The 24517-nt window shown below is 46.6% G+C and overlaps 1 protein-coding gene and 1 long non-coding RNA gene across 3 annotated transcripts in view; both read right to left on the bottom strand.

The window, feature by feature from the left end:
- Nucleotides 1–1557: 1557 nt before the first annotated feature.
- Nucleotides 1558–7553, bottom strand: LOC135050192 (uncharacterized). Its single transcript, XR_010241569.1, has 2 exons — nt 5552–7553; nt 1558–5481 (listed from the first exon to the last, which is right to left on the bottom strand). It is a non-coding gene; the product is annotated as an uncharacterized LOC135050192 (long non-coding RNA).
- Nucleotides 7554–7580: 27 nt separating this feature from the next.
- BACH1 (BTB domain and CNC homolog 1) overlaps nt 7581–24517 on the bottom strand; it is a 95895-nt gene continuing 78958 nt past the window's right edge. For both annotated transcript variants that reach the window (XM_063956432.1, XM_063956431.1), the window contains exons 2-5: nt 21250–21534; nt 19313–20650; nt 17934–18140; nt 7581–9700 (exon numbers count right to left, since the gene is read on the bottom strand). In XM_063956432.1, the coding sequence (XP_063812502.1) occupies nt 9278–9700; nt 17934–18140; nt 19313–20650; nt 21250–21489 (2208 nt within the window). In that variant the 5' untranslated portion in view covers nt 21490–21534 and the 3' untranslated portion in view covers nt 7581–9277. The remainder of the gene's footprint in view (nt 9701–17933; nt 18141–19312; nt 20651–21249; nt 21535–24517) is intronic.

The raw sequence follows: 24517 nt of genomic DNA on the forward strand, positions 1-24517 counted from the left end.
AACACAGCACTCTGATAAAGAGGGAAAGAACAGGGTAAGCAGTGAGCATGTACTGCTTACATTATTTCCCTAGTAGAACAGACTTATTTGTTTCCTATATATTTTAACCCATTGTTTAACTTTTCTGTTTTATAACACATAGAAGACTGGACATATACAGTATGTTTCTCAGTACAGATGTTAGGTGTCTTATATGTATGCATGGGTATATGATTTACTAAGGGAAAATATATGTACAAAAACTATAAACATATGCGCTTTGCTTTGTGCGCAAAGCGTCACATCAAAAATGTGCCCTTCAAAATAAAAATGTGCCCTCTTCAATGCTCAGCACCCTGCCCTAAAAAAATCCTAGAGTGAACACTAAGGGGGTGATTTCGAGTTGTTCGCTCGCTAGCTGCTTTTAGCAGCATTGCACACGCTAAGCCGCCGCCCTCTGGGAGTGTATCTTAGAATAGCAGAATTGCGAACGAAAGATTAGCAGAATTACGAATAGAAATTTCTTAGCAGTTTCTGAGTAGCTCCAGACCTACTCACAGATTGCGATCAGTTCAGTCAGTGTCGTTCCTGGTTTGACGTCACACACACGCCCAGCGTTCGGCCAGCCACTCCCCCGTTTCTCCAGACACTCCCGCGTTTTTCCCTGAAACGCCTGCGTTTTTCCGCACACTCCCAGAAAACGTCCAGTTTGCGCCCAGAAACACCCACTTCCTGTCAATCACACTACGATCAGCAGAACGATGAAAAAACTTTGTTACGCCGTGAGTAAAATACCAAACTTTTGTGCTAATTTACTTGGCGCAGGCGCGCTGCGTACATTGCGCATGCGCAGTTTAAGACTAATCGCTCCGTAGCGAAAAAAAATAACGAGCGAACAACTCGGAATGACCCCCTAAGACCCTATTACTCAACCACTGCTGCTATCTCTGCACATCCATTATTATAGTATAATGGGCCCTACACATATCACGATGCGCCGCCGAGGTGCCCGACGGCCGATACGGCCGACGAGCGACCCGGCAGCGGGGGGGCAGTGACGGGGGGAGTGAAGTTTCTTCACTCCCCCCGTCACGCGGCTGCATTGAAGTGCAGGCAAATATGGACGAGATCGTCCATATTGGCCTGCATGCACAGCCGACGGGAGACCAGCGATGAACGAGCGCGGGGACGCGCATCGTTCATCGATGGAGTCTCCACACTGAAAGATATGAACGAGTTCTCGTTCATTTATGAACGAGATCGTTCATATCTTTCAGAAAATCGGCCAGTGTGTAGGGCCTATTACACTATCTCTCGATTCAGAGAACAGACTACTGTAATGATTTTACTTCGATAAGACCAATGGTGCCTTTAAAAAACAATCCAATTGGCGCTTAAATTACTACTATAAGATTGGATTTATTGTTATTTAATTTATTGTAAACTAAAAATATTTTTTTTCAATAATTTGGTTTTAATTGACTTAAAAAAAATAGGAATAGGATATCCTTTGTTCTTTAGAGCTTCCAATTAGCCCGTAGCCTACACCGAGAGAAAGAAGTTACAGAAGGCCAGGACTGATGCTTGGATACAATCTTTATTGCTTTGATTTGTGCATCCAAAAGTAGAGTAAAAAGACGACTGCAAATTTGGCATTATCAGGTAACAATACTGAGACTCATTGTCCTCACAGAGTAATAAAATGACACAGCATTGCTTTGCCTCACAATGTACATTTGATTATCAAAAGACACAATTATTTATTGAACAACACACAAAAACGGCGATTAAAAATAGCTTAGATATGTACTATGTAGCGTCACAAGATTTAGTATTTGTTAGGATAAATAACAGTTACAAGGATCAGGATTTATTCAGTGGAATCCCCTGTAATAATTCAGGATTTGCTCTAACGAGGGGACTGATCTGAGTTGGAAATAAAGCAAGAAAGGGCCAGTAACTATTCACCTTGGTAGAGCCATGCAGCACTGCCGGGGAGGTCAGATGTAACATGTGCAGAGAGATCTAGCATTGAGAGGGCGCGTCCAAACGCAGATCTAAACTGCAGTGTACAAAGTTGTCCGGCATGTGTGGGCTACACACAAAGGCAGCCAGTATTTAACCTGCATGCAAACACACGTATGTATCTGCACCCCCTGCATGGAGGTGCGCAGTTAATTGCTCTTTCTCACTTTATTTCCAACTCAGAATCAGGTCCAAAGTTACATGCAACATTAAGTACCTGTGTACAATGTAAATTGGCCAATAACAGAGTCACTATTAGGTTCGTGCTGTATACAATTCTGAAGACCAAATCTGCACAAATTGTCCTATATTTTTTTAAATCTATATTTGCTAGTGTAAATAAACTAGAGCATCATCTTTATGTAAATAGGAGATAAGTGGAAACCTACGTGCATTATACCCCTTGCACACATACAGTACATGGAAATCCCGGGGTTTTGCATGTGAACGCACATCAACCCGAGATTTCTGTATATGTGAATGCAAACGACCCGGGACTGAGCCACAACCCTGCTCCCAACCAGAGTTAGAGCCGAGACCCGGGAATATGCCGGATTGCTAGACCCGGACAAGTCCCTTGGTCACACGTCATACAGTGGTATAACAGCGATAAGCAATTCCTAACATTGGACATCTGCCTCTTTTTAGAATGGATTTAGGTGATAGACAAAAATGAAGCAAACCTTGGAGCCAGCTGGTATTTTGAGATCTATTAAGTCCCCCAAATAGGATCCAACATTGGGGGTGATTCAGAGTTGATCGGGCTGTCCGGGAGCTACTCGTTGCTGCCGGGTCACAGCGGCTGCATGCGACGTCACGCAGCCGCCGCAGCTGCCCCCCCCCCCCCCGCACGGTTTGGCCACGACTGCGTTGGCCGGACTGCGCCCCCTAAACCGTGCCTCCAGCCCAGCGACCGCCTCTGCCTATCAGGCAGATGCGATCGCTAGCTAAAGACAGCCGTCGGTTGTCTGGCATGCGCAGGTGCACTGCGGCGCATGCGCAGTTCAGACCCGATCGTTGCTGTGCGAAGAAGCACAGCAGCAATCGGGTCTGAATGACCCCCTTTGTGACTATCTGGCTCACAGAATTGCCACTGATGCAGGATTTTTATATGGGGTCTTTGAATAGACAAAGCACGCGGTATTCCTTACAATGAGAGATCTGAACTGTGCGGTCTCCCGATCGATGAAAATACAGAGGAAACATCAGCACTTCCCCACAATTTTCTCCACATCAGTCACCTGAGAGCGCTTTGCACAACTATTTCCATGGTCATCGGGGTGAGATGATGCGAGGGTGCGCACACACATGGACAGGAGCTAGATTATTACCATGCAGCACACTATGGGAGCGATGCTGAGGCACAAAGGGGCATTATTTGGGGGCTGCTGCGGAAGCCGATTTACTGCCTAAAGGTGGATACACACGACGTGTGCTTAATCTGACTAGATTGCTTAGAAATTAAGCACACGTCGCTCCGTGTGTAGGGGTGCTGGCGACAGCATCGTTATCGCCGGCTCTAGATTCGGCAGCATGCACGCCAGATCTAGTCAGATCACTCACTTCACCGTTGGGTGAAGTGAGCGTCCCCCCCCCCCCCCCTCTCGCTTAGCACACATCGCGCTGAGTAGGGAAGAGATGTGTGTTGAGCGGTCAGTGCTGGATCGCTCAGTACACATCTCTGGGAGAAATCTCTACGTGTGCACCCCTCACTATGCTAACGCAATAATCTGTAGGGCTAATGCGGGGGTCCGTGCGTCTGTGCCGCCTAGATTTTACACCAGCCATGTTCTAGGTGCCGGAGACCCGCCAAAAGCAGACTTCCCTTCCTAGTGCATACAGTGTTTTTGATATGTGCCAACAAGGCTCCCAGGGCGGTTCTGTGCACTTGTATTGTCGCCAAGCTTCACAGAAAGACAGAACCGGACAAGTTCCGTACAATTCCGAATATGCAAAAATGCGGAAACTTGCATCTGCTCGTGCAAAAACTCCCCATTTGCGTCCATGCACGGAGATCCGTCCGACTCACAATCAGCGCATATGTAACCAGGAAAAAAAATTGCCGCCTTGGAGGTGACGGGAGGGGCAGCCCTGCTTTGCTTCCGAGATGAGCTGCGCTGTATGCAATAAATCTCATTACAAATGGCTAGAAATAAAGGATCATGGGGGAGGTCTCTGAAAACACGTATACAGTAATTTACAATGAGCTATACCAATACCATGTACAGTAGGAAGATAAATAATGAGTGACATTGTTTCAGCAACACTGTCTTTGTATAGCAGCCTGGGAAGTGGACCACAGAAAGCCACAATGTCACATCCCTTGCACACAACAACCTGTAATTAGGTTTCCACTGAACACACCCTGCGATACGTCTGTAACTATAGCCCTAAGTCATTGTCAGAACAATCCGGTTAGTAAAATTAGAAAGGTAACAAATTAAGATTACATATTTCACCTCCTAAGCATTATTGTATACCTGTATCCCTGAACATGTGCCATAATGTATTGCAGGTCTATAATATTAAGTACATTTAAAAAAAAAAAAAAAAAGATAAAATACTTGTTTTACAAGACTGTTTAGCCCATAGTCATTTTGTGCCCAAAGAAACAGAATGGAGTCAATGATCAGCGATAAGGAAAAACTGCGGAGATGAACTAACCAGAGGTAATTCTATTTGCGAGCCAATATGACCAATAAAAGGTAATGAAAAGAAACTCTGAAAATAAAATATTGATAAAAAAAAAGAAGAAAACGTTCAATACAATATTATCATTAAGTGTTTGTGTATTCGGCAGTGGCCGGACTCATGAGCGACTGTCTTCCCACTGGTGTTAGTGTCGGCACACACCGACACTACACGCACCTTACAGCCGGCTGCATGAAGGTTTCCTATGCGTTGGTTTGGCTCTAATGTTTAATACTCTAGAACAAATCTGTAAACAAGCTCATCAAAATATCACATGTACATACCGTAGACGAACAACAATAAAAACTCCCTCCCCAAAATGTAATCTATTCTATCACGGAGTACATAATAAACATTGCATAATATCGGATGCTGAGCTAGCACCTACCTTAGTGAACTCTACAGGGCAAGTCAATAAAAATCATATAAGGCTTTAATTAAAAAAAAAAAAAAATTATGATGCACCCTGAAATCATCTGGAAATGAGGTAGTGTATGGGCATGCATTATTATTTTTTTCAATACACTTCATTATATCTTGAACATGGAAAATGACTGGATCTGAATTTGGCATCTACTCCCCCAAATGCTGTTGCAAATTCTCATTAAACAAGACTCAAAATTTAAACACATAAAGGAACCTTAAAAGCAAAATAGGAGAATAACGAGGTTTAAAGTTTCGGAATAGTACAAAAGACATCCCATGTTTCTCTCTGTACAGATATATAGTCACATAGGCCCAGATTTATCAAGCCTTGGAGAGTGATAAATAGTATCAGCCAATCAGCTCCTAACTGTCATTTTTCAAACAGCCTGTAACATGGCAGTTAGGAGCTGATTGGCTGCTACTTTATCACTGTGAAATATATCACTCTCGAATGCTTGATAAATCTGGCCCATAATGTGTTAGATTGCAGTAACCTGAATTCAGACAGCTACAAACTGAATCAGTGGGGTGTAAGAAGTCTATGGGGTTCATTAAAAAAAAATGAAGGTCCGCTCTCCAAGTCAAGACTCCAAGGGGTCAATTCAATTAAGGCCCATGTACTATTGTACATTGACGCAATGTACGGCCGTGCATCTATTTGTACATTACAGCAGCCACAATATGGATGATTTTCATGCGCAGCTACTGTATATGGCTGCAAAGCCAATTCGGCTATGTAGGGTTCCCACGATGTTCCGTTCCAGAAAGCAATGTTTGGCACATCGTCCCTAGTTGAATCAACCCCTAAGTGTCAGTGTGCCACTGTTCCAGGAACCCAACAACGTAAGCTAGAAGTCTGATCACCTATACTGTACACTAACTATAGTCCCTGCAAGGAGAATCACATAAGCAAAATGGATTATCTGCAGAAATGCAAGTAGCAGGTGACAGAGAAATACTCTCATGTTACCGTAATCATTTTATCAAGGTAACAAGAGGCATCAGAATGACAACTCTCATGGTAACGTCTGTACGCCCCATTCACAAACGTCTGACGTAGCTTTCACAAGCCCTATAACCAGAATAAGTGATTATAAAAGTGTCCATGGAAAAATGTAACACCAATATGCGTGTCTGTGATGTCAGAGGGGACGCATCACTTTTGAGGACCCATCCCTGATATAAAAGTCTAACAGGATGATATTCACCTGGTAGAGTGTCTGACCAGGAGGCCAGCTGGCATGGTAATTGGTGGCTGCCACGCTAATTCGTGGCCGTTACACTAATCGCTCTGCTGCTAGTTTGGGGGTAGGTTGGATGAGTGAAGCTGCCTGGTGAGTATTTAGCAGAGCGGACAGGATAGAAGAAGAGGGAACTGTGCATTTGAATATATTTTCCAGCTTTACAGAATATATATATATATATATATATATAAACACTTTAATGCTGCGCAGAAATCTTTCTATCATTCCTTTTAGCCTAATCCCCATGCAAAGGCAATCATTTACAGCGTTGGGGAAGGGGGGACAGAATTTACAGATCAGTATATACAACCACAATTGTGTTCATCTTTGAGGTAGGAGGTATTAAATCTTCCCTAAACTGTACGTAATTATCTCTTAATTATAATACATGAACATGCCGATTTACCTATAATTATAAGTTAATAATTTTTTTTTTTTTTTGAGCGATTCTGCTTAAAAATAAAATAAAAATGATAATGCGTTCAATATTTATAGCATACCAATATAGAGCTTTTGTTTCTAATTTCTACATAACACATACAATATTTTCCGGTTAGTGTGTGAATAAGGTCTAAAAACAATTAAAGCATGCCCACGTTGAATATGCAAACAAAACTAATTTTAGATGCACGTAATTAGCAGAGGTTTTCTTTAAAATAATTATTTGTATTAAATGTTAAATTCATGCTGAATTTATTTACACAATAAAATAAGAAGAACTATGTATAATTTGTCTAATTAAAGCAAATGTGCATTGTAGCATGTATAGAATGGAACTGGAAGAACACACTATACATATATAGGAAGCCATCATTAAGGACGAATTTAAATGACTAGTGCAGAGATCTGACCTGCCAGTCATAGTATAAAGGCACACTAAGGGGTATATTCAATTCATACCGGATCCATTCAGACATTAATTTGTCGGAATGGATCCGACAGAACCTATTCAATCAGATTTATAAAAAAGTCGGATTGAGATGAGGGTGCTGAGAGAGAGCAGAGGGGAGACGGGGGAGAGCAGCAGCTACAGCAGCTTAGCCGGAGGATGGGGCACCGCCGCCAGACCTCACCGCAGTGTCCACCCGGCTCCATCAAGCGGGACCTCGCTTGCTGGAACCAGATGGACGCTGCCGTGAGCGGCAGCTGTGCCACATCCTCATGCATATGGTGCGCTGTAGCCGCTGCTCTACCCCGCCCCCCCCCCCCCCCCGGTCACCTCCTCTCCAATCCCTCATTTCCGTCATTTTTTTTTCAAGTCGGATTGAGATGATCGGAAACGGGGCCAAAACCTGTCGGATTTTGCCCCCGTTTCTGACAGAAGCACGTGGATCGCCAGCTATTCTGCCGATCCACATGCTTTCCGACAAGTCGAATTCCCCGACTTGTCGGATAATTTTGGGGTATACTGAATAGGTCGGAACCCCTTCCGACCTAAAAAAGTCAAAAACTGCCGTCTTTCCGACAGACAGCAGCTTTCGACTTCAAGTGAATATACCCCTAAGGGGTGAATTTACTAAAGCTTCTAAAACGGAGTATTGTTGATGTTACCCATAATGACCAATCAGGTGCTGTCTATCATTTTCTAAAAGGCAATAGAGAAATGATAGACAGTATCTGATTGGCTGCAAAGGGCAATATCACCTATATGATTTACCAAATGAGATTTTAAAGACATATATTTAAAACCCAACCCTTGGTCTGCACCACGGCTGCAGTAAGTCAGACAGGGTAGTTTCATTTAAGAGAGGACGATGGTAGCAGGAGCAAAATCACTGGTGTGTAGGCAAACTGACCGGCTAGACACAGAGTAGGCAGTTTGCATTTCATGAGTGTTAGAGCAAGGATGTACTGTAAGAAATTAATACAGGATACTGGCCATTTAAAGATCCTGCAACTTGGAAGTCAGCTTAGTGCCCGACAGAGATGGACAAATTACAAAAGTTTCCTCGGTGGCATTACTGGAGTCTCTATTATTCTGGAGAATTAGAGGGTACTATGGGGGGGCAGGTAGGAACCACCAGTTTATAGGGTTGGGGCTATTATCCTCTTTAGAATACATGTAAGCTTTCCAACCCACTTAGCAACACGGATAGGAAAATAAAATGATAAAACCAGCAGTAGCAACTGCCCCATGAGGCTGTCTAGCTAGAACAACATGGATTATCCAGCCACAACGGGCATATGGCATTTCCAGTTCGATCACCCTGTACTGTACCACAGTTACATCCTCAAGCCATGGAGTTATAGCTACCATGTGGCGACTTGCAGTTTGACTTCAAAATTTAAATGGGCGCTAATATTAAGTGCGAAACACGGCAAGATATGTCCTTGATACTTGTGCCGCTTTAAAATTTTGAGGTCAAGGCCGCCATTTCGCAAATATAACCTGAGGTCTGAAAATCTCCACACATTATGGGTGGAATTCAATTTTTGAAAAGTCGGTTGGGTGTCTGTTTTTTTCCTATTAGACAGGAAAAAACAGACACCCAACTGACTTTTCAAACAATTGAATACACCCCAAGGACTGCATATCTTGTAAGTTGCCAGTCAAAACTAGCTGCTGTGTTCCAGATTTTCCCATTACTCCAACTATCCTGCAAACAAATGAAAAAAAGTAAAAACATAAACAAACCTCAACAGAATGTATAGGTCTAAAACAAACGGGCTATGCGGGAGGGCATAATTATTATTTTTTTACAACAGACAACAGATTTCCCAGCAAGTTGCGATATACTATGATTTGAGTACGGTTGGAAGAATATGCTTCTGACATATTACTTTTTTTTTTAGTTTACTTCATTTTTTTTAAATCTTGAAGAGAAAAAAAAAAATTGCGCTTTTTATACCCAAGATAATAAAAAAAAAAAATATTGCTTCCTTTAAACGAATCCTTCCATGTAGGAACAATCCTATTTTTGTTCATCAGTAGTGCATTTAGCAGTCATTTGTTGGCAGAAATCCGCGATGCCCACTTGAGTACTAGCTTTCCCAGGTAACGCAGTTTCAGAGGGTAAAGCTGGAACTGGACGCACATTATGCAAGCCAGTGTGGCCCTCTTCCGCCAGGCAATGGGCGGCCTCGCCAGCGTTACGTCCTCCCGCAAATTCCTGCAATATGGCTTCACACTGAAGGAGCATTTTGCCGTTTTCCGGAACAAGGCAGGACAGCGGGCACTCGGAGCTGGAATACTTTGCCAGGATGTGGATCTGCTCACGGCTTAGAGAAGCTTCCCGACACACCTGCTGGCAGAGCCCAGACAGGTTCTGTTTGGTTTCTCCCAGTGTGGATAAAATCTGGTCCCTTTCCTTCAGCAAATGCTGCTTTTCCGTTTGCTGCGGAGAAAGGAAAAATAAACATAAAAGGACTGGATTAATAAAGGACAGTAAAATAATACCTACAATAGGTGCCAGAAGAATTTCAAAACAAAAACCATGAAAGAATAAAAAACAGGTAAAACATTACTGTACAAGCTAAAATCCTTATTACTTTTCTGCAAATTATCTATCTATCTATCTATCTATATATATATCTATATATATATATATACACACACACACACACACATACATAGCGCACGGGGAACAGAAACTAGACAGATTATACACCCACGTCCTGGGGAAAAGACACAACCATTTAAATGTACCCCACAAATTAGTACTGTCCTTGTTTTCAAAACATTTCACATTACGTAACCTCTTTTGCTGCAGCGGGTTAACTCACCCGTGCTGAACCTGTTATTGCTCTGGTTACATCCCACTGTCAATCAGTAATTTTTTATTCACTTCCCACTAAACTATGTGGCCCTATTATTAATGAGTGATAAAACTCGCTGTGGATGATAAAACTTGTTGCGTATGATGAATGGTGAACCAGCCAATCGGCTCCCAACTGTCATGTGTTCAGTTCCTGTCATGTGTTTGAAAAATGACAGTTGGAAGCGGATTGGCTGGAGCACCATTTATCATACTCAACGAGTTTTATCACTTGTTGATAAATGGGCCCATATAACTTGTTTTCTTTTTTGTCATATACCCGGAGTGTAGGGTATGTAGTTATTCATATGGCAAAAAGGCATATTACAAAAACATTGCCGATACTTTATCTGTCGCCTTTCTCCTGGATGGTGTCTTGATACATTTAATTTGACCTTACTTCGGGGAACTATGATGACAAAACACACGAACCATAATAACTGAGGACAGACTAAAACAACTTATACATTTTACTGAATACATAGAACTATTACGGTTATTGTAGGGAATATGTGTGTTCTCATATTTTTGTTATTTTTATGCTTGGTCACAGTTCACAAAGACATTATTAGCAGATAACACATCTTTATTTATGAAGGAATTAGATTACAGAATTTCTAGCTCCAGAAAGGAGACGGTAAGAACTTGATAAAAGTAAACAAGTAATTAGCGTTGTGCAGGACACTCTGTCAGCAGTGATTAGCCGCGGTGCCTGTAACACGTCCTCACCTACAGCACGCTGCCAAGTCATGCAGTGTCATCCCAGAGTGTTATCGCTTGTAAACATGAAGAAACGGCCTTAGTCAGAGTCTGACATCTGCTGAGTTACACAAGCGCCCAATGCCAGCGCTGTTCCTCTCTGCTGATAAACATTAACCCGCTGCATTCTGGTTGTTACACACTTTCCTAAAGATTCTGGCAGCTTCAAACCCAGCGAAAGGGAAGGACTACTTAACCGGCATGCATTTCTGGCAAATGCCAGAAGGGCCGTTGGGCCGGTCCGGCCATGCAGAGAGAGCGGGACTGGCTGAGAAGCTCAGGCTCCCGGCTCTCTGCTCGGCACACATAGACCGGGGCTGGCAGAGCAGCAAAGGGCCCCAGCTCTCTGCCCGGCTCACATAGACAGGGGCTGGCCGAGCAGCTCAGGATCCCGGCTCTCTGCCCGGCTCACATAGACAGGGGCTGCCCGGCTCACATAGACAGGGGCTGGCCGAGCAGCTCAGGATCCCGGCTCTCTGCCCGGCTCACATAGACAGGGGCTGGTCGAGCAGCTCAGGATCCCGGCTCTCTGCCCGGCTCACATAGACAGGGGCTGGCCGAGCAGCTCAGGCTACCGGCTCTCTGCCTGGCTCACATAGACAGGGGCTGGCCCAGCAGCTCAGGCTCTCAGCTCTCTGCCTGGCTCACATAGACAGGGGCTGGCCCAGCAGCTCATGCTCCAGGCTCTCTGCCCGCCTCACATAGACAGGGGCTGGTCGAGCAGCTCAGGCTACCGGCTCACATAGACAGGGGCTGGCCGAGCAGCTCAGGATCCCGGCTCTCTGCCCGGCTCACATAGACAGGGGCTGGCCGAGCAGCTCAGGATCCCGGCTCTCTGCCCGGCTCACATAGACAGGGGCTGGCCGAGCAGCTCAGGATCCCGGCTCTCTGCCCGGCTCACATAGACAGGGGCTGGCCGAGCAGCTCAGGATCCCGGCTCTCTGCCCGGCTCACATACACAGGGGCTGGCCCAGCAGCTCAGGATCCTGGCTCTCTGCCCGGCTCACATACACAGGGGCTGGCCGAGCAGCTCAGGCTACCGGCTCACATAGACAGGGGCTGGCCGAGCAGCTCAGGATCCCGGCTCTCTGCCTGGCTCACATAGACAGGGGCCGGCCCAGCAGCTCAGGCTCTCAGCTCTCTGCCTGGCTCACATAGACAGGGGCTGGCCCAGCAGCTCATGCTCCAGGCTCTCTGCCCGGCTCACATAGACAGGGGCTGGTCGAGCAGCTCAGGCTACCGGCTCACATAGACAGGGGCTGGCCGAGCAGCTCAGGCTACCGGCTCACATAGACAGGGGCTGGCCGAGCAGCTCAGGATCCCGGCTCTCTGCTCAGCTCACATAGACAGGGGCTGGCCGAGCAGCTCAGGCTCTCAGCTCTCTGCCTGGCTCACATAGACAGGGGCTGGCAGAGCAGCTCAGGCTACCGGTTCACATAGACAGGGGCTGGCCGAGCAGCTCAGGCTACCGGCTCACATAGACAGGGGCTGGCCGAGCAGCTCAGGATCCCGGCTCTCTGCCCGGCTCACATAGACAGGGGCTGGCCCAGCAGCTCAGGCTCTCAGCTCTCTGCCTGGCTCACATAGACAGGGGCTGGCCCAGCAGCTCATGCTCCAGGCTCTCTGCCCGGCTCACATAGACAGGGGCTGGTCGAGCAGCTCAGGCTACCGGCTCACATAGACAGGGGCTGGCCCAGCAGCTCAGGATCCCGGCTCTCTGCCCGGCTCACATAGACAGGGGCTGGTCGAGCAGCTCAGGCTACCGGCTCACATAGACAGGGGCTGGCCGAGCAGCTCAGGATCCCGGCTCTCTGCCCGGCTCACATAGACAGGGGCTGGCCCAGCAGCTCAGGCTCTCAGCTCTCTGCCTGGCTCACATAGACAGGGGCTGGCCCAGCAGCTCATGCTCCAGGCTCTCTGCCCGGCTCACATAGACAGGGGCTGGTCGAGCAGCTCAGGCTACCGGCTCACATAGACAGGGGCTGGCCGAGCAGCTCAGGATCCCGGCTCTCTGCCCGGCTCACATAGACAGGGGCTGGCCGAGCAGCTCAGGCTACCGGCTCACATAGACAGGGGCTGGCCGAGCAGCTCAGGATCCCGGCTCTCTGCCCGGCTCACATAGACAGGGGCTGGCCGAGCAGCTCAGGCTCTCAGCTCTCTGCCTGGCTCACATAGACAGGGGCTGGCCCAGCAGCTCAGGCTACCGGCTCACATAGACAGGGGCTGGCCGAGCAGCTCAGGATCCCGGCTCTCTGCTCAGCTCACATAGACAGGGGCTGGCCGAGCAGCTCAGGCTCTCAGCTCTCTGCCTGGCTCACATAGACAGGGGCTGGCCCAGCAGCTCAGGCTCTCAGCTCTCTGTCTGGCTCACATAGACAGGGGCTGGCCGAGCAGCTCAGGCTCTCTGCTCAGCTGCCTGGCTCACATAGACAGGGGCTGGCCCAGCAGCTCATGCTCCAGGCTCTCTGCCTGGCTCACATAGACAGGGGCTGGCCCAGCAGCTCATGCTCCAGGCTCTCTGCCTGGCTCACATAGACAGGGGCTGGCCCAGCAGCTTATGCTCCAGGCTCTCAGCTCTCTGCCTGGCTCACATAGACAGGGGCTGGCCGAGCAGCTCAGGCTACCGGCTCACATAGTCAGGGGCTGGCCGAGCAGCTCAGGCTACCGGCTCACATAGACAGGGGCTGGCTGAGCAGCTCAGGCTCCTGGATCCCAGCTCTCGGCCCGGCTCACATAGACAGGGGCTGGCCGGGCAGTAGACTGCAGGGAGTTTCTTTCCCAGTAGCATTCAGCAATGATGCCAATGAGAGCTGGGTTCAGGGGGAGAGGGCCACAGAGGTGGGCCCCCATAGGCCTCTGGGCCCCATAGCAACCACACCTCCTGCACCCACTACAGTTATGCCCCTGTGCCATCTTACTGTATTTTGGTTATTTCAAAAGATTGTTGTTATTCTGCTACCTTCTGTATCATGTGTTCACCACACCTCTTAGATTGTAAGCTCATATGGTCAGAGGGCAATCTTTAACTTCTGTTTCCTGCCAATGTATGGAATTTATGCCATGTCACGAACCCCCTCCCTTCCAAATGTACAGCGCTGCTTAATATGTAAGGTGTGTGTAAATAGATAATGATAACAAAACTTGCTGGGTTGCTGCATTTACACAGCACCTCACACTCAACATGTGCAAGTTGTCAATTTGTAGAACTCCCAAATCCTTTTATAGCCCAGTTTTAACTTATTGTGTTGCCTGTGGCTTTCAGCTTTGTGCACTGTGCTGTGTGTTGTTGTTGTTGTTGCAATGCAGTTTCCAAACGTACAACTCCCACCGCAACCACGGTATAGACAGTAACTGCAGAACGTATTGCTCACGGAGCTCGGTCATACGGTGGGATGAGGAAGCTGAATAACAGAAACAGTGGTTCTGCTTTCACAACCACTTTATTAATAATAAAAGTCACCCATTTCTCTTAGCTATAGCAAATACACTGCTCAAAAAAATAAAGGGAACACTAAAATAACATCCTAGATCTGAATGAATGAAATATTCTTATTAAATACTTTGTTCTTTACATAGTTGAATGTGCTGACAACAAAATCACACAAAAATGATCAATGGAAATCAAATTTATTAACCCACGGAGGTCCGGATTTGGAGTCACACTCAAAATTAAAGTGGATAAACACACTACAGGCTGATCCAACTTTGATGTAATGTCCTTAAAACAAGTCAAAATGAGGCTCAGTAGTGTGTGTGGCCTCCACGTGCCTGTATGACCTCCCTACAATGCCTGGGCATGCTCCTGATGAGGTGGCGGATGGTCTCCTGAGGGATCTCCTCCCAGACCTGGACTAAAGCATCCGTCAACTCCTGGACAGTCTGTGGTGCAACGTGGCGTTGGTGGATGGAGCGAGACATGATGTCCCAGATGTGCTCAATTGGATTCAGTTCTGGGGAACGGGCGGGCCAGTCCATAGCATCAATGCCTTCGTCTTGCAGGAACTGCTGACACACTCCAGCCACATGAGGTCTAGCATTGTCTTGCATTTGGAGGAACCCAGGGCCAACCGCACCAGCATATGGTCTCACAAGGGGTCTGAGGATCTCATCTCGGTACCTAATGGCAGTCAGGCTACCTCTGGCGAGCACCTGGAGGGCTGTGCGGCCCCCCAAAGAAATGCCACCCCACACCATTACTGACCCACTGCCAAACCGGTCATGCTGGAGGATGTTGCAGGCAGCAGAACGACTGTCCAGGAGTTGACGGATGCTTTAGTCCAGGTCTGGGAGGAGATCCCTCAGGAGACCATCCGCCACCTCATCAGGAGCATGCCCAGGCATTGTAGGGAGGTCATACAGGCACGTGGAGGCCACACACTACTGAGCCTCATTTTGACTTGTTTTAAGGACATTACATCAAAGTTGGATCAGCCTGTAGTGTGTTTTTCCACTTTAATTTTGAGTGTGACTCCAAATCCAGACCTCCATGGGTTAATAAATTTGATTTCCATTGATAATTTTTGTGTGATTTTGTTGTCAGCACATTCAACTATGTAAAGAACAAAGTATTTAATAAGAATATTTCATTCATTCAGATCTAGGATGTGTTATTTTAGTGTTCCCTCTATTTTTTTGAGCAGTGTACAAGGTTTCCTCATAAGCGAACGCCAGTTTCGCCCAGTGTCCCTCTGAGTAACTACTTTTATTTGGTCATGTTTGTAACCTTGTATGTGATGCAATGTCTCTGCCATGACCTCTGACCTACTGCTGAGACATCGCTACTATGGTAACTTACTATATACTCTCATCGGGTGGTATTCATGTGACCGACAGTCACATGACCTCCACCGACATCCCGCCCCCTCACTATCCTGATGGTCGGCATGCCGACCAACAGGGACTGTGTCCACTCGTGGGTGTCCACGACACCCATAGAGTGGAAATAGAACCCATGGCGACCGCAGGTCGCCACCGAGCCTGCAAGGGGCTTGCTGCACTCGCCGCTCCCCGCCGGGATCCCGGCGTCGGTATGCTGACCGGCGGTCTCCTGACATACTACACCCCTCATCTGTATGCTTCACAGGACTGGGATCGTATATTATGCCAGAGTTTCTACTGAAAGGACACCTTCCTGTCCCCAACTGCACAAAATATAGGGTTATGAGAGGCTAAGTCAGTGTTTCCCAACCTCGTCCCTCGAAGCACATTAACAGTTCAGGTTTTAAGGATATCCATTCTTGAGCACTAATGGTAAAACCAAAATAACAGATATACTAATTAAGTAACCTGTGCTCAAATATGGCTATCCTTAAAGCCTGGACCATTAGTGTGCTTTGAGGATGGAAATTGGGACAGAGTGGGTTAAGGTGTTGGTGCCACCTTTCTTTAAGAATCCAAGAGGTCTAAGCATTTCTCGAATCACTATCCAGCCTGAGAGGGGTTCTATTTACTAAGCCTTGGATGGAGATAAAGTGGACAGAGATAAAAGTACTGTACCAACCAACCAGCTCCTGCCATGTTACAGGCTGTGTTTGAAAAATGACAGTTAGGAGCTGATTGGCTGGTACTTTATCTCCATCCAAGGCTTAGTAAATAGACCCCAAACTCCTCCACCTATGTTCTTCTACTGTCAAGAACATTGGCATCATAGGAGCCATCGGCTGAGCAGGCACAGAATGCATAGTGTGTGAGGCGGCAAAACTGAACGCCCTTATGATGACAAACAGTTTGCGCCTGGCTCCAGTGTGTCCTTTGTGCAGCATTACGGCCATAGCGTTTGCCACTAAAGACTCACAGAGACTGTTATTCCCAGAATTAAGACTCTTGGGAACAGGATAACTATATTAGGGGCAAAAATGGGAATAAGTGGCGGCTGTTACAACATGTGAAAATGTTTCCCGCTTTTCAGTTTAAATGCCAGTGTGAGACGCCATATTAGCAACTAGAGCAGACAACAGTGATGTAGGAAACGAGAGAAGAGTAAGCAGCTACTGATATTTATACACAATATTAATTGCTACTACATGGTTGGCTTTAGTTGGCCTTTGTGCATGAAAATCATTGAAGAGGCAACAACCTCTAAACCAGTTTCCCAATCTTCACTATTACCATCGATTTCTCCTCTACTCCTCTCTAATTACTCCCTCTCATTCTTGTCTCCAAGACTTCTCCCCTCTTATGGAACTTTCTACCCCACCTGACCAGACTCTTTTTCAACGTTCAATCTAATCTCTCAATTTCAAAATATATAACTAAGTGGTGCTATTATCATGTAGTGTAGGACCACTAGAGCAGAGATGCATTGCCGTGGCTGGTGGTTTACCATATGTTTGCAAATGTATGTAACCAAGCTGTCTGCATTACTATCATCATGTAGGATAGAAGTCTCTTTTGCTGGCCATTGCAGAATGCTGAGGGAATTTTTTTTATTTTGTCTAGATCAATGGTTCTCAAACCCGATCTACAGGACCCCAACACGGTTCACGTTTTCCATGTCACCCAGCAGCTCCACTGTGTATCACCAACTGTCACATTTTAAAAATCTACAGGTGACCTACAAAACATGGACCGTGTGGGGTCCTGAGGACCGAGTTTGAGAACCTGTGGTCTAGATTAACCCCTCCCTTACATGCACCTGTGATGGGCCAAATAATTGATTTGAGCAACTTCCATTCTGTGTATCAACCTTCAATTTTTCAACTGTTTGAGAACCCACCTCTTGAGTGGGTTCCAGGGGTGAGATTACCTCCTATCTTTCCCTCACCTGATACTATTCCCTTTGAATGTTCTACCAGCTACAGTTCCATGCCTACTCCAAGCCCCAATGGTCCGTGTGGTCTCAGCGCTGCCTAATTCCTCTAGGCTCTGATCTCTCACAAGCAGGTCAATCTACTCTAGGCCCACGACTCACATGGGCTCCACGTTCATCAATCTCATACATCCTTGGTACTATTTAAGAGCTATTTGCATTTCCCAGAATATTTTAATGGTCTGTCCAACACTGCAGAGATTTCTGGGGATATACATGAAGAGGATACTGCAAGTCTGAACCTACCAGCTTTCGGATCTCTGTTTCCAGGTTTTGGATGCAGTCCAGTTTCCTCTTCCGGCACCGCTGGGCTGCAACCCTATTCTTGCTCCGTCTCCGTATGTCGTGGATACAGTCCAGCTGCTCGGGGCTGAGGTTGTGCATTTTTACCAATGACTGGAAGTCGTATCGTGAAAGTGAAATTATTTTCTGTGTGTTGAATGGCAGTTTCCTCTGTAACACAAACCCAAGTATTTAATTTTTTTTTTTACAAGGAACGCGATGCTACAAGAGAAAGTCTGGCCGCACCCTCCCAAGAAAGAATCGTGATCTATATGTCAGCAACATGTGCCGCCTTCCCCTTAAATTTTTATACGACATAGTTGTATGGCACGGGTTTCCTAATACTCAGTAAAGTATACAGAGCCTGATGACTATTCATAGTCCGTGTGGTTGCCTATGTGGGCCAGATTACAGATGACTGTAAGTCAGTGTATACTGGGCTTCAGTGGATTAGAAAAGCCACAAGGCCAAATGTGTCAAGCGAAAAAACATGCAGTTCCCCATATGTATTAAAATAGTCCTCAGCAGATATCGCCGGTACAGGAGTCCCCATAGAATTGTATGGGGCTGCGCTGTGCCAAATGCGTAAACCTCCAGAAAGCTCAACTTTCCGGAGCTTGTGCTCTAAGTTTATGGGCTCTTTTATGCAACGAGTCGCCAGAGAGAGTCCCCCACCACCACCACCACCACCTGTGGCTTGAGTATGCGCATGCCTAACTGCCAGGCAATAGGTCTTCTGGGGTAAAAACCTGAAAGTCAAAACTTCCCCGGGACAACTCTATATCACAAGAGCTGCCCGGAGAGGTAAGTACTCATGCACACTGCTGTTAATAAACGCAGGTATGCATGCAATAGGGAACAGGATGTATCGCAAAACATAGGTGAAGCTTGATACATCCCGCCTACATACAAAAGTGATAAAAACTCCTATGGATAGCTTTGCTTGGAGGCTTGGGGAATGTAGTGAGTGGAGCGTGAGCTTGTGATGAGTTTCCAGCAAGCGCTGCCAAGGATATTACATAGGAAATGGGTCTAGACTGCACACCCTAGTGGTTGTAATGAGAGGTGCTATCTGCTGAGATGTTATGGTACTACAGGAGAAGGAATGGGTGTAGATGCACTATGCAATCATTACTGTAAATTACAATAAATTACAATATATAAATAAGAGGTTGTTAGCATATAATTGGCCAATGATATGGGCTTGCCCACCGCGTCCAGGTCACCTCTATCGAGCAAGTCCCTAACACTTTGGGGTTCACATCTGGGCGCAGGGCAAGAATATTACATGCTATAGCTACATTTGGAACTAGAACTGGATAAGGATCTATGTATGAGCTAACCTCGCATTCTAGCTCTTTGGCAGAACAGGATCCACCACTATCTTCCTCACTGTCAGTTTCAGATTCTTCCTCCAAGTTGATGGAACAGGCATACGGGCACTGTTCCTGCGGCTTTCCCTGGGTCCCATCCTCGCTACCTACTTCTGGGCTTTTAGCACGCACATCGCTAGAGAGGGTGCCGATAAACGGGCATGTCACTGGGTTGAGTGTTGTAAAAGTCCGTTCAGGGGTCTCGTTAGAGATGGAAATGCCCAACCATGGACATTCAGTCCTTTTCTCTACGCTGTTCGTTTCTCCTGGCTCCTTTGAAGCCATCATTTCTAATTCTTGTTGACACGGGAAGTCAGCGGAGTAAATATCAGGCCAGAAACCCTTTGCGAGATGTTCTGCCACCTCCCTCTCTTCATTACTACGTTCCCTGGCCAGTGGGGGTTCCTCAGCAGGACAAAGTTCAGGTTCTGGAACCAGTTCCGTGCTGGGGAATTCAGAGGCCTGACTGATGTCTTGTTCATTGTTGTCCCTCTCGGACAGAACTGCGGTGCTGGAGTTGCTGCTGTCGATGTAATTTAAAACCCTGTATGGCTGATAAGTATATGGGACAGGCACAGAGTTGAAGTCTCGTGGTCCCAAAGGATAACACGGAGGGTACACCGAAGGTGGAACTACTTTGTCACCATTATTAATGAGGTTTTGATAAGCGACATCAGAGGCCGGTGGTGGAGGCAACACATTAATGTCCATCTCGGACCTGGGTAGTTGTAGGTCCTCCTCCTGAGGCTTTGGCTGACTGCTAAACTCCAACACTTCACTCGGTGGTGCTGGTGATGGACTCTGCGCTTCTTGATTGCTGGAACATGTGCTCACAGATCGAACCCGGCCGCTTTTACAGGCCTTCTGGAACTTCCTGTACTTGGGGCACAGAGAGGACAAGCTGAAGGCATTGTCTCTGCCAAAGCAAAACGATTCACATGGCTGCTTAGGGCTTTCAGGGGAGGGTGAAATGTTTTCAATCTCGGTTTGGCATTTAAGGTTCTGGGAAAACTCCCCTCTCCAAAGTTCTTCCACTTCGTGTGCCACCAACCTCTCCGTTTTGTCCTGCTGGCGCTGAATGTTGGCCTTTGGGCAGAAGGACTTGCAGCATTTTTTTCTGGGGCATTCGGAAAGCTCAGTTTTACTGTCCTGAAATTTTAACTTAAGGAACTCGAAGCAGGTTTCTTCAACGTCATGGACTTCCAGTAGCTTTGCGCACTTCCTGATTTCCGCCAAGTTATCTTTGTTGACCAGGAGCTTAGAGGTATATGCAAACTGAAGCAGAGGCACGAAACCCTTCACGGTGACCTGCATGTTTAAAAAACAAATAAAAAGCAACAAGTAAAACATTAAACCTCACGTGTCAGAGAAATATCAGGCATTACCAACAAATGCACATATACTTTACCCATTTCTTTTATAGTAATAAAATAGGCAACGTAAAGTTACAATTCTGATTCGGTTGTGTTAATCTGTGAGTGAGATTATTAAATAATCAGCGTCGTAATTAAAATTATAACCAATTTCATAATTGGAGCAATCAGTCAAATTAAAATTTGTTTAGATACAATATTGGGCTTTAATGATATGGAACAGGCAAAAGCCATAAAGACTAAATAAAAGAAACGCACATTATCCGCCAGGCCTATTAATGGAATATCTGGTGGGTGAAGGGCAGGCGGGGCCGGGGGGTAATGAATTTTCAGAAACCGCTGAAAAAAATAATGGTTTTAAACCTTAAACAGACTGATATCTAGGTGATACAATAGTGAGTGAGCACCACTGTTTCAGATAACACAATGGTTTCACACAGTGCGGACTTCAGTGACCCTGTGGATCCTCTTGTTTGGCTTGGGACAAATACAGGATAGTGCGTCATTCGCACAGGAGGGCTCAGCCATGCTTACCTCCTCGGGCACGGTGATGACAAGCTCCCCACCACACAACTGCACGGCACGCGAGAGGAAATAGTCACTGGAAGCAGCCAGCACGGAGCAGTGAGCCCGGAACCTCTGATCTTCCACTACAACGGTCACATCACATAGCAGGCCCTGCTCCCGCTGGCTGTTCAGGCGGAGCAGGAGGTTCGCACTGTGCACGGAGGACTCGTAGGCGAAGTCAGCCTCCTTCTTCTCGCTGCTAGACATATTGCACCGGAGGCTCAGCTAGCATGCTTCTCTGGATTTCCACCACTGTAACAGAAGAAAAGCGCAGTTACAACACAAGGCTCTGGATACGGGATCACTTATATAACCTGTATTGTCAGAGGCCACGTCACAGCCTCTACCTGAGGCAAATACAGAAATGTAGCATTCATTTTAGAACCCTGCACCTGTCACAACCAATGCAGTTCCTCTTTCCTGCCTGGGGTGTCGCTCTCTGCTCTGGTGCTTCTAGCACACTCTGGTCTTTATGTCAGTGCTGAGAGCAACACCCCAGGCAGGAAAGAGGAAGACCCCGTATTAGCGAATAAAGAACATAGGGTACCACTACATGGGAGATATCTTGAGTTACTAAAAGACTGAGGAAAAATAAAAACTTCCAGAAGCATCACAGCACATAACACAACAATGCATCCAAATAGTAAAAGGGAAAGATAAAATATAAAAGGGAGAACACAGCCAAGTGATATTACCAGCTTCCAGCCCCCTCCTGTGACACTTAACGGGGCTAGAAGAGCAGTTCAGCAGCCAAATGCTCCGACAGTTCTGTCCAAGCCCCATAGTGAGTATCTACCGCATAGCCACGAATGACAGGCACTTATGGCGGTACACTTTATAGGTAATCCATTCCCTTATTGTAATACTTCCTACTTTTGGTTTTAAACTGGGAAGACGGTGAAGAGGACACAACAGGATCTAATTATGCAGCAGTGATGGATACAGGTTCCCCATGCAGACACTTGGCTTCCTCCCAATAACGGAATCCTGTGACTTCAACACTGTCTGTGCGCTGCAGGAGTCAGCATGGCTTCAGGCCCAGAGGCGGATTGGCCATAGGGCTCACCGGGAAGATTCCTGGTAGGTTGACGTGTCTGTGGGGCCTGTTTTGTGATGTGGCCCCAGCCCTCACATGACACCCAGCCCACCGCACTATTACACTGCATTGTCCCCATTCATTCTGTTATTCCAACTCTGCCATCCAGTGATGATGCCATGCCTACACACTATGTTATACCTCTTGTACTGCTCATGTCAGCCCACTTCTACAGAATGTCACAGGGCCACTTTTAGTTCGCAATCCACCCCTGGTCTCAGACACAACTGCAGCAAAAGATGCAAAGAAGGCCGCAATTGTGTACTATCAGCTCGGAAAGCGCAAACCGCTATACTGGCTATCAAAGATGATAACGGCTCGCTCCAATATAACCCTTCCACTATTAATTCACTCTTTAAAGCCTACTATGAGCGGCTTTACAATCTCTCAGACCAACCTCTCGCCTCTGACCCGAACTACCCACCTACTCCTGATTACCTAGCGTCATGTGACTTACCCCACTTAGACCCAGAGACCTCTTCGGGCTTGGACAAACCTGTTACTGAAGAGGAAACAGCTTTTGCTATCAAATTTCAGAAACCGTCCAAAGCTCCGGGCCCGGACGGCTTTCCAATGTCATATTACAAAAAACTTTTCAACCCTCACTACTCCCCCACCTCGCAACAGTATTTAATTTAATACTGGAAGGGTCCTCTTTTTACTCCCAAACCACCAGGGCCACTATTACTGTAATTCCCAAGCCAAACAAAGACCCCCACCTCGTCACAAACTACCGACCTATGTCGTTCCTGAATACCGATCTCAAAATTTTTGCCAAAATACTGGCCAATAGGCTTAATCCCATTCTCCCTTCCCTTATACACCCAGACCAGGTGGGCTTTGTCCCGTCCAGGCAAGCGCTTGACAACACAAGACGCACGATCGACATCATTCATTATATTAACTCCCATAAGATCCCATCTCTGGTGCTTGCTCTGGATGTGGAGAAGGCCTTCGACAGGGTCTCCTGGCCTTTCATGCTGCAAACTTTACAGCACTTTGGCTTCCGAGGTAAATTTCTTCAGGCCATACAGGCCCTCTACCAAAACCGCTCAGCTTCAGTACTTTCAAACGGCTTACTGTCGGATCCTTTCCAGATCTCCAATGGAACCAGACAAGGGTGACCGCTGTCCCCTCTCATCTTTGCACTGATAATCGAACCCCTCGCAAGTCGCATCAGGTCCAACCCAAATATTTCTGGGATTACCATTAACCACACTCAATATACTGTTTCCCTATTCGCTGACGACATACTTCTCACATTGACGAACCCGACTATCTCTCTTCCTAATCTTTTCCGAGAATTATCTTTTTACGGCAACCTCTCAGGATATAAAATCAAACAGACAAAATCCGAGGCCCTCTCCTTACACATCCCCAGATGAATCAAGGACCAATTGCAGGCAAACTTTGAATTCTCATGGCGCAAACACACACTTAAATACTTAGGAGTCTTCCTAACTAAATCCTACAGTTCTTTGTACCGGGCCAACTACCCCCTGCTCATAAACTCGATTCTCAAGGATATCAATCAATGGGAGTCGTACTTTCTCTCGTGGGTTGGGTGCATTAATGCAATAAAAATGAATGTACTCCCCAAACTCCTGTATTTATTCCAGACACTCCCAATTCAGATCCCCACGCAAACCCTTCACACCCTCAAATCCTCGCTATGTAAATTTATTTGGAACCGCAAAAAACCCCAACTACGTCGGGAAATCCTAGCCAAACACTCTCAGAACGGAGGCCTTGGCCTTCCCATCCTCCAGCGTTATTTCACTGCTACTAAGTTGAGTCAGTTGGTTGCTTGGCATGCCCCAAAGCACACTAAACGGTGGGTTGATTTGGAGAGCGACCTAGCAGGTGTCCCCTCGGTCTCCTATCTACCTTGGATTCCTCGTAATCGTTACCCTCAATTTCGCTACCCTTCACCCACTGTAGAGCTAACTCTTAGGAATTGGGAACACCTGAACAAAAAAACTGAAACTGTCCATCTACCCCTCCCCCCTAACTCCTATTTGGAACAACTCGGCATTTCCTACAGGCCTATCTCCAGCAATGGCCCACCCCTGGATCTCAGTAGGTATCACTAGGATTTCTCATTTTACAGGAACCCATGCCATCAGATCATTCTCTGAT

The sequence above is a fragment of the Pseudophryne corroboree genome, chromosome 2 (genome assembly GCF_028390025.1).
Source record: "Pseudophryne corroboree isolate aPseCor3 chromosome 2, aPseCor3.hap2, whole genome shotgun sequence".
NCBI lineage: Eukaryota > Metazoa > Chordata > Amphibia > Anura > Myobatrachidae > Pseudophryne > Pseudophryne corroboree.